We start from the raw sequence: 13,371 nt of genomic DNA on the forward strand, positions 1-13,371 counted from the left end.
TTCAGTACCATAAGTTACAGTGTCCTTCTATATGGGTTACTGTTCTCGCTAAGAGTTGGAGTTGGACACATTGTATTATGGTGGAACTGTCCTTTATAAATTAGCAGAACCATTTAATAGATCCATGGGATAAAACTTGGATGGGGACTCTGTTAAGTGCATCAAGGATGGCCATTCATGCCCTTATCCTCTCTTAGTTGGATTATTGCATTTCATTTTACCTAGGGTTGACCTTCAAGAACATTCAGAGGTTATCAGCTGGTACAAAATACAGGGGCCTAGGGTTTCACTAGGTAGTCACAGCATTGGCATGTTAATCCACTACTAAGAAGACAACTTTGTCAGATAGACTCTGCCTACTCCTATCAGGTGATGTGTGGGGAAGTGCCATAATGGCAGAGTTCACTGAGGCAGCCCTGCTTCCTTAAAACAGCTTGTCTCCTTTGTGAGGATGGTTCCTACTCTCAAGACTTTACAAAAGCTTATGAAAACTTGGCCATTCATGAGTGTTTAGAAAGCAATTAATATGCACTCATCAGCACTGGCATTGATTTTAGATGTTGTATTCTTAGGATAACAATGCTGATGAAATTGTTTTAGTTTTAGCATTTATGTTCTGTCTCATATCTGCTTGGGTAGAGCAAAACATAAATAGCATAAATAAAATAAAAGCATTCAAATAACTAAGACATTAATCTCTGACAGCTTTTATGGTAGGAACTAGAATACAATGGAGTATATTTTGTTTCAATCAACAGTCAAAAATTTGGTAGGAACCAAACATAAATCATATGGTTGTAATTGTGTGCAAATTTAATAATGTCAAGCTTTTGTTAAGTTAATCGAAGCACACTGTGAAATGCATTGTTTTAATAAGTTTGTATATTGTTCTCTGATGAATTCTCTGTATATAATGCCTTTTTATTAGTATTGGTTTTTTTTGTCTCTTTCAATTTTATTATTCGTTTTTCTATCTACTTGGAAGCCTTTAAAATGGAAAATGTATTTAGCTCCCATTTCCTTCAAATAAAAAGAAGGAAAAATCCTCATTTCATAAATTGCACTCTAAGGTAAATTGAATATTTATGTAGATACATAGATCTCCTTGAAGTTATCCTATGTTTAATCATCTCTACAGCAGCTCTTAAAGCAACTCTGAATGTTTAAATTTTCATAAATAGACAAGTACAATATAATAAGCAGATCAAGCCACATACTATTTTTTTCTTTTTGTTATTGTGATGAAATTCACAAATTTATACTCACCCCCCCCCCCACTTCTAGCAACTTAAACAAATGAGTCACATGAGATATAGAACATAAAGCTTAGAAAAGAAGACAGGACACCAGCATCTTATAGCTAACCATATTTTAGTTGGGAGAAACCCCCCCCCCCTAAATAATGTTAATTTTTCTGCTATATAAATCACATTTTGGCACATGGGTACTATGCTAATCCTAGCATGATTTTCCTTGTCCAAAGAATGGCTGGCTGGCTCATGTAATGTGAACTCCTCTCTGGTATCATGGAACAATATACTGTTTCATAGATAGATAAAAAATAAATAAAAAAGTACTGCAGATAAATAAAAAATTGATTCCAAAAGTCAATGAGAAAAATATAATCAACTGGATTATGTTGATTAAGAAGCCAGGACTGGCAAAACCTGTTAGCACAAGCTTTCTTCAGATCTTCACATTCACTCTGACGTGTATTGCTAAATAAGCCCTGAAGTGACCAAATTAAATCATTTTTTTTCTACTGAAAAATTAGCAGTACCAATTTCAGAAATTTCTGTGGCGATGCACATTAAATTATGTTAGAGGAGAGGTGTCAAACGCACGTTGTCATGGCAGCATCACATGACGTATCAGGACTCCCCCCCCTTTGTTAAACTGGGTGGCCGGCATGTGACAGATCCGGCCTGTGGGCCAGGAGTTTGACAGCCCTGTGTTAGAGGAAGATGTTCTCTCACTATTGTTTCTGATCACATCTTCTTCTGATATTCCAAGCTAATCGCTAAACTCTACAACTTTTGCTTCAGCAATACATCTATGTCATTAGATTGCTATATAAGAGTAAAGACCCAATTATGTGTTAAACAATGTATGATGAAATAGAGAACAAAGCCAAAAGCTGATGAAACTTCTTCTTCTGAAGGAACAGGAGGCTTTTTTTTTCTTATCAATTAGTCTCATTATCTTAAAGCATTTTAATTAACTGTACAGGAGTCAACACAGCCTGCTCATTTTCAGGAGGTATTTTTGTGGGGTTTTTTTTTTTTTGAGAGAGAGAAAGATGCAATAAGAATTGAAACTAGTTTGTAATTCTCTAGACTCATTAACAAAGCACAAAAGTAATTAGCAATGTCTTGATTTGGAAAAAAAATGCAGAAACATCTGTATTTCTAATTTCTCTCAGCTACTAAAGCCAAGCAGATTAGGTCAGCTGTGAGGCTAAATATCTTCTTTAGAATCACATTTGTTTTTCATACGATAATTTAAATCAAACCTAATGGTGTAGTTAGTAGCTATTCAGCATCTTTTTTTTTTTAATCTAAGGTTGGACCGTAGGATCTGTGAACAATTAAAATATGATTTGAAAAAAAAAAACTTCAGACCTCATGTGTACACAGCACCTTCCTATTATTCCTTAAAATAGACTATTTTTATTTTACTAGCTTGTTTGTGATTCTGGAAAAAAAAGAGATGCTAGTGTTGCTTTAAGGAATCTTCCTCATTAAAGTTAATGTGACTCTTTGCAATATCTTTTGGGGCCTGTTCCAGAAAATAGCAGAGAGGGCCCTTTATTCACCTAAGATCTAAAATACTTCTGGCAAAATCTATACAGTCCTCATAAATTTACTTTAAAGGAAACAGAATCAGTTTTGAAAGCATTTTCCTACTGTAGAATCATTTTGGTAAAGATGCTCAGTAAAACTTGGTCTCACATGCCCAAAAACTTTGCCCTTAGCAGTTTAAAATAACACTTAGTTACAAACCCTGCACTATTCACACAAGTGTTTTTGTTTCTGATATGGGAGCCTCTCTCAAGGTGAAACTTGAGGTGGAGGTGAGGCGAAATCTTAATACATGAAATTAAGTCCAGATGAGGAGGAGCAAACTTTGCATCTTTGGGCCAAACAATTCCAGGGGAGCACTACCTTTGTCTCTGAATAGGGTTTTATACCCCAGCTCAGAAATTATGCAAACTTGGGGCTCCTCCAGAACTCATAGTTCCTGCAAGTGATAGCTGTGCCAGAAGGGTTTCCACACATTTATGTCATTGCCTGAATTTCAGGACTACAATTAAGGCCTAGGTCAGTGATGGCTAACCTTTTTGCCATCGCGTGCCAAAAAGGGACCCTGGGGTGTCATGCACGTCCGTGCCCACACCATAATTTTATGCATCCTCCCTCCATGCATGCCGCCCTGCATTCCCCCCACTTTTGGCACAGTGGACCCATTTTCTAGGAGCCTGGGGAGGAGGAAAAAGGCCTCCCCCTCGAGGGAGAAAACAACCCATTTGCCGACTCCCAGTCAGACCAGAAGGTCCATTTTTTGCTACCCCCAGGCTCCAGATCCTTTCTGGGGAGGGCTAAAATGGCCTTCCCAGAGGCCCTCCGGAGGACAAAAATAGCCCATTTGCTGACTTCTGGTCAGACTGGAAGGCTTGTTTTTCACTCTCCCCAGACTCAAGAGCCTTTCTAGGAGCCTGGGGAGGATAAAAATTGCCTCCCTCCCCAGACCCTCCAGAGGACAAAAATGGCCCATTGCCGACTTCCGGTCAGACCAGAAGGTTCATTTTTCGCTCTCCCCAGGGTCCCTGGGGTGATGGAACTGAGCTCGTGTGCACACCGATATGGCTCCGCATGCCACCTATGGCAATCATGTCATAGGATCACCATCACTGGCCTAGGTTTTCTACCTTATCTGGGAGAAAAACACACTTCACATATTACAAATTTACAGGAGAATAAGCCACATATTATAGCCATACTATATACCTTTTAGCTGGGACCTGGCCAGAGTTATTTTTCACACAAAAGACCCTCCTAGTCTGTACTCCAACTCCACAGGTTGCCCTGTTGTTCCAATTGATAGTCGTATTCAGAGTTGTTAGCAAGGCATTTTCTGAACAGAGACTCCATGCAGAGGTTTCCCAGTATAGCAGATTGCAAGAATGCTCATTACACAGTCGATACTCCTGGAGTGACGAAGGAGAAGGACAAGGCTTTCCACCTGTGAGTGATAAAAGCAACATAAACTGTAGCAATAGTTTCAAAAATAATGCCACTATTCAAGACGACACACTGCCTGCAGTAAATAAAGTTCCAAAACCAAGTTGTGCATTGTAGAAGTCAATCGAAAAAAGGAGGAATCTTTAAATACCTATCTTAAAAAAGGTGTTTTCAAACTTTTTAAGGCTCTAGGTCTTGTTAGGTTTAAAGAAAAAAAGAATAAAAATTGGGAAAATAGTAGTATGTATACTGATATATAATATAATATATTATAATTACAATGTATACACAAATGTTAGAAGTTGAAGGATTATGATTATGTATATCTAAATATTATTATTCGCAACAACAGAATTTTATCACAGCGGCCAGTTGTTTTGCCGGATTTGGCATTGATTACTAGTCGGGCCCCACCCAGGGGCCTAGGACGTCGTAATGTATTTTCGTAATATGCGTGCAGATCCAAGCAGTGCGGCTTTTTGCATTTGACTGATGGTGATTTTGCCAATTTTTAACTGTTTTAAATGCAATTCCAGTGCTTTTGAAATAGCACCCAGTGTGCCAATTACCACTGGAGTTACCACTGCTGGTTTGTGCCATAATCGTTGAATTTCTATTTTTAAGTCTTGGCATTTCACAATTTTTTCATATTCCTTCTCGTCAACCCTGCTATCACCTGGTATTGTGATGTCTATGATTGTAACCTTATTTTTCTCAACCAGTGTGATGTCTGGTGTATTATGCGCCAGTATTTTGTCGGTTTGTATACGGAAATCCCACAAGATCTTGACCACCTGATTTTCGGTGACTTTTTCAGGCTTATGTTCCCACCAGTTTGTTGCTGTTTTAATATTATAATTTTTGCACAAATTCCAATGGATCATTTGTGCTACTGAATTGTGCCGCAATTTATAATCAGTCTGCACGATTTTTTTACAGCAGCTTAGTATGTGATCAACAGTTTCATCAGCTTTTTTGCAAAGTCTGCATTTGGCATCATCAGAGGCTTTTTCGATTTTGGCCTTAATGGCATTTGTGCGGATAGCTTGTTCTTGCGCAGCCAGGATTAGTGACTCTGTTTCTTTCTTTAATGTACCTGTTTGTTCACTGTCCACTTTATCTTTTATTTTTTCCAGAAATTGGCCATGCAGTGCTTTGTTTATTATTATACAATTGTATCACAGCGGCCAGTTGTTTCGCCGGATTTGGCATTGGTTACTAGTCGGGCCCCACCCAGGGGCCTAGGACGTCGTAACGTATTTTCGTAATATGCGTGCAGATCCAAGCAGTGCAGCTTTTTGCATTTGACTGATGGTGATTTTGTCAATTTTTAACTGTTTTAAATGTAATTCCAGTGCTTTTGGAATAGCATCCAGTGTGCCAATTACCACTGGAATTACCACTGCTGGTTTGTGCCATAGTTGTTGAATTTCGATTTTTAAGTCCTGGTATTTTGCGATTTTTTCATGTTCCTTCTCGGCGACCCTGCTATCACCTGGTCTTTCCTGCCTGACACATTTCAATATTTTATTTTCATTCAAACAGCATATAAACAGGTGATGGAATTAAACAAATTATGAAAACTGGAAATTATTTATTTAACAAAAAGTTAACAGATATGCCATTTCCTTCTGTGCAAAAAATAAATGCACCCTTGGATCAAATATCTGATATTGTTTGGGAAGCTTTGCATGTACAGCTTTTCAAATCACCCCCCAGCATCACAATATGATTTGAAAAATGAAGTTTGACTTGGCCATTCTAGAACCTTCTATGTCTTTTCTTTTCTTTCCCCAACTATTGCTTAATGGATTTACCGGAATGTTTAGAGTCATTCTCATGTTGCAAGCTCCACTTTCAGTTGAACTTCAATCTTCTGACAGGCAGTCTCATGTTAGATCTGTTGCTGTACATGGCAAAGACATTTCAATGCCTATCTGGAAATTTCAGGACTTTCTTTTAAAAGCTCTATCCGGAAATTCACTATTCTACCCAAGGAAATATTGCTTGTCATGTGAAATCAGTCAAAAGGCCTGTAAATTGTTCCTTCTCCCTGGATGGCAATTCAGTGGCAACTTGGTGAGACTTCATTCTTAAGTATATTTGCGCGGGATGCCTTCTTGATGATTAAATAGACCTCTTGGGGACATGCAAGTATGTCCGTCCAATGAAAAGTGAAGAGAGATTGATGGACTCACTACAATCTGTCTGTGCTACTAAGCAAGTTAGAAACTCCTGGTGGATTTCTAGTTCTTTCTGCTTTCAATTCTCCCAGCTACTATTTAGAAAACACGGCTACCAGGGGAAATGTTTGTGGGAATTCGGGATGTGTGTGTGTGTGTGTGTGTGTGTGTGTGTGTACAGGAAAACAAAATCAGGTAGAGGTAATGGAAGAGTAGCCAGTCATCTTCTGCATGGTTTGCTTGCAAATGTGAAGGACAAGTATGTGTCCATTTTTTAGTCCAGTGTTTTCAGGCTTCTGCCACTTCCCTTGCCTTAGTCCCTCTTGGGTCTCATTTAAGTTAGCCCGTTTAACAAAAACAGTTTTAAAGCATAATTAGGAGTCTATAAGATTTTATCGTTATTGAATGCTCATGGCATTTTTTGCTGAATCTTTATGCATAAGGGAAATATAGAATGCTTTTAATAAAAAAATGGAATCAACCAGAGACAATTTTGATAACAGAAGAACTTCCTTAGTTGATAATTATAGCTTTCCGAAACATCAAATATTTTTTTTTAAAGATAAGGATTGCAGAAGCACATCACTTCCTAAGGCTGAAGCAATGTAATCTCTATTAAAACATTTGGTGCAAAATGCTGTCTAAACCAGGGTTGGCAAACCTTTTTGGCACTGAGTGCATGTGCGCTCTTCCAGTTTCCAGCGGGCACATGTGCACCAGCTCCCTAGTCTTCTAGTTTCCGGAACCTGGAAGAGCAAAGGGAAACAGCTCGCCTGCCCAGAGAGATGGCTCTGTGTGCCACTTCCGGCATGCGTGCCATAGGATCACCATCACGGGTCTAAATGGAGATTGGCCACTAATTACTATAAAACTAAACTATTCTTAAACATTGATATTCTACTCCAGATAATAATCAAATTTAACCATAACATCGCTGTAACAAAAGCTATTAAATAAGACTGAAGGGAAAATAAACCTCAGAAAGAAATGCATCATCATTATCATTACACTTCAGGAAAATATGAAAATATTTGTATTTTTCTACTGTGTTTCCACAAAAATAAGACAGGGTCTTATTTTCTTTTGACCCTCGAAATAAGCACCTGGCTTTATTTTCAGGGAGGTCTTATTATTTTTGAGGTGCAGGAGGCAACGAGCATGATCACCTCATGGCTGCTGCTGTGTTGCAATATTTTTGGGGAGAGCTTATTTTTTTGGGAGGGGTTGTTTTAGCGCATGCACTCAAAAGCCTGATTGGGTTTATTATCCGGGGAGGTCTTATTTTCAGGGAAACAGGGTAATATTTTCCTTTTATGCATTAAATGTGAGAAACTAAAATGAATATGCAGATTGTGTCTAAAAATTAGCTTGGGCTAAAGAAAACTGATGCTTAAAATTTAGATAGATGAATTTAAATTTACAAGATTATTTAACAATCATCAAAGTTAATAAAAGTAATTTTAGGCATACTTGGTGTCTGTTTCTTTATCTGATGTTCTAATCAATGTCAGCATTTCCCCCTTTCTGTCTGATCAGTTGACCTGCTTCTTTCGAAAGGAAAAACCAAAGATGTTTCTGTGGAAACTGGAACAAGCACCGACCCAAGGACTAGCCAAAGTTGACAGTTTCATAGGCCAACTATAACCAGCCATCCTTGATTGCTTCACATTAAATCTCCTCCACATTGTATGGACTGGTCTGGAGTTGTAGTCTTCTTCCATTTTTTCAGGACAACCACTAGCTCTGCAGCAGATCGCCTATGGAATGGAGGCGCTATTGTGAAGCCATGATAACTGAAGCCAGGATAACTGGGGTGCAATAAGCAGCCTGGGGGATGAATTCAAATTTGGGATCATCTACCCACATCCAGGAAGGAGGACTTAAACATGCTAGCCCAAGTCACTCCATTCTGCCTTTTATATGTAAATGAGGTTATCTGTGATATACAGTGGACACCTTCCTATATCTATTGTTTCTATTTTTCTATTTTTATACAGCTGATGAACCTTTATTCCACAGGAATTATGTAATAATGTTGTTTTATTGTTATGTGAGAAAAAAAAATATAGTTACTATATTTACAATTGTTTAAGAGACATCCAACTCTGACATCTCCTATGCCACCTTTACAGATTAAATTGTCTTTGGACTACAGACAGTAACTACACATGGTGATTGCCTCTGCTTAACATTATATAATGCTTGAGATGATGGATAGTCAAGGAAATAAACAAATGGAGCATAGAACAATTCAATTCAGAATTTTTACTTATGATACAAATGATCAGGCATAAACTATTGCACTTTATGCACACTATATCCTGACCCAACTCCTTTGAAGAATCCATACTGTCAAAAAAGTTGAAGTAAACAGAAGAGGATGATTAGCAGCAAGATGGATGGACTTAATTATGACAGGAGTGAATGAAGCATTGAGAGAGCCAAAGGTCAAGCTAAAGACAGATCATATATGGGTGCTAAGAGTCAATGACCCTAAATTAATAGCATGATTAAATTAACCATTGGTTCTTGCCTACTGCTATGCATACATTGATTCACTGAACAAGAAATGTATGATAATTTCATTAATTTTAGTTACTTTATTTAAAAAATGATATTCAACATATTCAGTACAAATTATTCCACTTGCGCATTCATTCAGGCTTTTAAAATGTGCTCATAAGGACCTTACAAATAGGATGATTTAATATATGTAAATATATTACATTTGCATATATTAATATACAGTATGTAAGTAGATTGTTTTTTAGAACCCCATTTTCTTATTTATTTTTATGTGTTGTACAATATTCTTCTCATGGATCAATTCCGTGAGTAACAGAAATGTCACATCTTCTGTTTTAATTAACTCCTGTAAATTTTAAACACAGTTAACTTATTTTATAAATAAAAAAACAGAAGAATAAATTGTAGCACCTTAGCTTAGTTTCTCTGAGATCCATTAACTGGGTAAAATTAAGCAGAATTTAGGGATACGCAGGAAAATACACTTCATGTTAACATGAAACTATCCAGATTAATTTTCCACTTTCCTGGATTTGGGAATGTGTTGTTCTTATCATTACCGGGAACACACATTGCCTATGTGTGTGTGTGTGTGTGTCACTCTGTGTATGTGTTTGTGTGTGTGTGTGTGTGCATCTATATGTATGTATGTGTATATATATATATATATATATATATGTATGTATGTATGTATGTATGTATGTATGTATGTATGTATGTATATATATATATATATATATATATATATATATATATATATATATATACATACATACATACATACATACATACATACATACATACATACATATATACCAAAGGAGGAGGAAGAAATAGGGTATATGTTTGCTGCCTTGAGCTAGTTATAAAAAGTAATAGGATAAAAAAAAATCTAACAAATACATACATGGAATATTTGGATGTATTAAAAACTTCATTATATCATGATTTCAAAGTTGTCATCTGCAATTTAATGTCATAATGAATTAGTAGATATTTGTATATAACTTTGTAAGTTTATTTTTCCCCAAGTTGCAAGTTAATAGTAACTGTTACTAAAACTATTCTAATAATTCACTTGGGAAGGCATTGAATTGGAATATGAAACAGAACACAACCTTGAAAAGTCAAGTCCCCTGAATGCTATTCTTCCCCCCCGCTCTCTCTCCACAAACATACACAAATGATTTTACTTTTTAAAAAATTATATCTGATAATTCTAGCCATCCGTGTTCATAACGATTATTGATTGTGGTTTCTGACAAATATGGCAGTCCCTAATATAAAACAGTAAAAGGCTTTAGAATGAGAAACAAACTGCACTATGATCATATTTTTAAAAAAATTAGATGTAACACTACATTGAAAACTTAACTCTATCAAAAAAGGTTTCTATAATTTTATTCACTTCATATATTAGCTTCCATAGCATCCTAACGAGAAATACATTTTCTCAAGTCAGTGATGATCTGAAGACTGTGATCTACGTGTTTGGAAATCATTGGAATGAAACTTTAGCATATCTAGTGTCTTCTGATAGGCAAAGATTCCCAGGAATTCTATTTGGAAACAAATAAGCTAAAAAAACCATTGATTACCTTCTCCTGGTAATGCCAGTACAGATCTTGTTCTGCTTTGCCTGCCCTCTGAATTTTTATTGGAACAGGAATGAGAACAAGGTGACCATTGCAACCACTCCGTCACAACACAATCCATTCCACAGGGTACTTCACAAGTTGTTGTTTTGGAAGGCGATGGAGAATCAGCACAAAAATCATCAGCTACATCCTCACCTATAAAAGAAAGACGCCAACATAAAATAATAAGTGCCTTGATCCAGAAAAAGATCATTAGTACCACGATGAAGAGTAAGATAGGAACAAATGTTCATCAGTTCACACATCTTTTGCTTTGTGTTGACAAATGCCAGGTGTGCGCAATGTACATCCTCTTACTTTATAGGGATTCAATCATCACCACTTTCTTTGGGCCAACTGCTGAAACTTTCTTAGAGTTCAGGAATGGCATCACCTTATTATTAATTTCCAATTATTATCAGCCCTTGGAGGCATAGTAATACAAAATAATAGAAATTACCATCTAACAATATATTACAAAGTATTACAAGATAACTGCAAAACACTAGGGTCTGACCTTATTGAAATATTGGCATGTGTGGGTATCTTTGCAAAATAAAAAAGACATATTTCAACTGCCTTGACTTGTCAGTAGTCACATTTACAACATGCAAAACCATATTTTTGACATCTCCTACAAGTCATATTCAAAAAGGTCAAATTCAAAACATCTATTAGTTCGTTTTCAGACTTCCTAGAATCTTAAAGCAGTGTACAATTAAACAACTACATTGAAGCAGTTAGATAGCTAATGTTCTAAATGAGACTATTAAAATCCCAAAAGTCCATCATTGAAGTTGGATATATTAGGGTTGTTCATACAAAAAAACAAGAACAACCTCTAGTTGTCAACTCCAAGCTTTAAAAACATGGCAAAGATTTTCCTTAGTGTATTCTTCAGTAAAAGTTCAATATACACTTGATGTGAAGAAAATTTTGAGGAAATTATGTCCACTGAGAAGCTGAACCAAATACTTAATAATTCTGATCATGAAGCAACACAAGAGAAATTTATGTGCTATCTTGGAAAGATAAGGGAAGTACATATGTTTAGTTGATCCTGGCCTTTTGGGGCACTCAAAAATAGAAGAACATGAAGATGTGGACACAGATAAGACACAGAAAACTGGACTGAGTTATGGATATCAACTCTGAACAATTCCCCAGTTTGAGCTCTTTAAACATGAAATCTGTATCCCCTTACGGACATTTTCACTCTGAATAACTTCCTTCCTCCCTCAGGACTTCTGCTTTTGTTATATTTAAGGAACCCAAGATTGACCCAATAGAGGCAAGTAATTTAAATACGAAGAGGAGATAGCAATAAAACTAGGAAATGCAATTGAAAGAGAGAAAATGCTATTTGGTTTATGATGATAATGTAGTGAGAAGAGATCTATATTTCTTTCTCTTTGCAAAAAGGCACACATGTTGCCAGTGGAAGCAGCTGTCAAATGTGAATCAGTAATTTCTACATTTATATTTCTAAATGAGGGCAGCTTCATAGACCCTGAAATCCAAATAAAACTTTTCAAGCATATTATGGGTAATAATAAAGAGAATTGAGAATTGAGCAAGCAATAATGTCAAAATGGATGGATGGATGGATGGATGGATGGGCGGAGGGATGGATAGATGGCCGGCTGGCTGAATCTCTCTCTCTCCCTCTCCCTCCCTCCCTCCTTTCCTCTCCCCTCCTCGCCATCCCCTCCTTCCTTCTCTCCATCCCTCCCTTACTCCCTCCCTCTCTCTCTCTCTCTGTGTGTGATTCAACATGACGAAAATTAACTTTCATGATCACTGTATATTTAGTCTAGTGTGCTGAATGATGACATAAACATCAAAATAAGAATGATGAAATAAATGTCAAAATAAATGTCCTCCAACAAGGCTTCTCATCATGAATGAACATCAATCTCTTTTCATGATCCATTTGGCAAGATTCACTTGCTGTACCTACAACCTGTCATTAAGTCATTCTCTGAGAATGGCCTATTGCAACAACCCCACTCTGGAAATTCACATCTAACTGACAGCAGATGTGCTAAAAGATGGAGGGAGGGCAGGAGAAGAAGAATTAAACCATGCACCAATTATATGTGCTTGTCTCCATATATCATTCTGATATTATAGCTCTTGCAAGGATTTTGAGAATCTGCCTGGATGGCAGTTGTTACTAGATTCTAAAAACTAGAGGCATGAAAGAGTTATAAAGGACCCTTTAAAGTTATTTTAAGCCTGGGAGTTTTTGATAGTTTACAGGACAAGAGCCAACTTGTAAATTAGCATATAAGTAAATAAATATCATTTCACCATTTCTATTTAAAACATGTATATCACATATTTGCTCTGGGAATGAAATAGGCAGTTTCTAAATTTGGTATATATTAAATAAAAAATCAGTCTTATTTGTTACATTTCTTTTTCAAAGAAAACACAGAATACATGTCCATCTCCCAACTTTCACAGCTACAATTCAAATGATTTACATTTTATGTTTCTTCTATTCCATACGGACAGAAGTAAAAATTCTAGCTTGTAGTAATAATGGTACTGTTGCTATAACCTCTAAAACAAGGAATAGAATTACTGAAGAAAAGAAGAACTAACCTGATCATGGGTTTCAGGTGATCGCAAGAAAATATTTATGCAGGTGAAAAATAGGATACGTAACAAGTGCTGAATATCACCTGCTTCAGCACAACTTGAAAAAGCAATATTGTAAAATAATTTCATAAGGATAACACTGGACGGTTTGACAAATGAATTATACAAATCTTTTAT

General features: G+C 36.5%; 1 protein-coding gene across 1 annotated transcript in view; it reads right to left on the reverse strand.

Annotated features, from left to right (window-relative positions):
* THSD7B (thrombospondin type 1 domain containing 7B) overlaps window positions 1-13,371 on the reverse strand; it is a 466,316-nt gene that overhangs the window by 230,674 nt on the left and 222,271 nt on the right. Inside the window, 2 exon segments of the mRNA XM_032209475.1 lie at window positions 4,008-4,242; window positions 10,549-10,743. Of these exon segments, the coding sequence (XP_032065366.1) occupies window positions 4,008-4,242; window positions 10,549-10,743 (430 nt within the window).

Source organism: Thamnophis elegans, chromosome 1 (genome assembly GCF_009769535.1).
Source record: "Thamnophis elegans isolate rThaEle1 chromosome 1, rThaEle1.pri, whole genome shotgun sequence".
Lineage (NCBI taxonomy): Eukaryota > Metazoa > Chordata > Lepidosauria > Squamata > Colubridae > Thamnophis > Thamnophis elegans.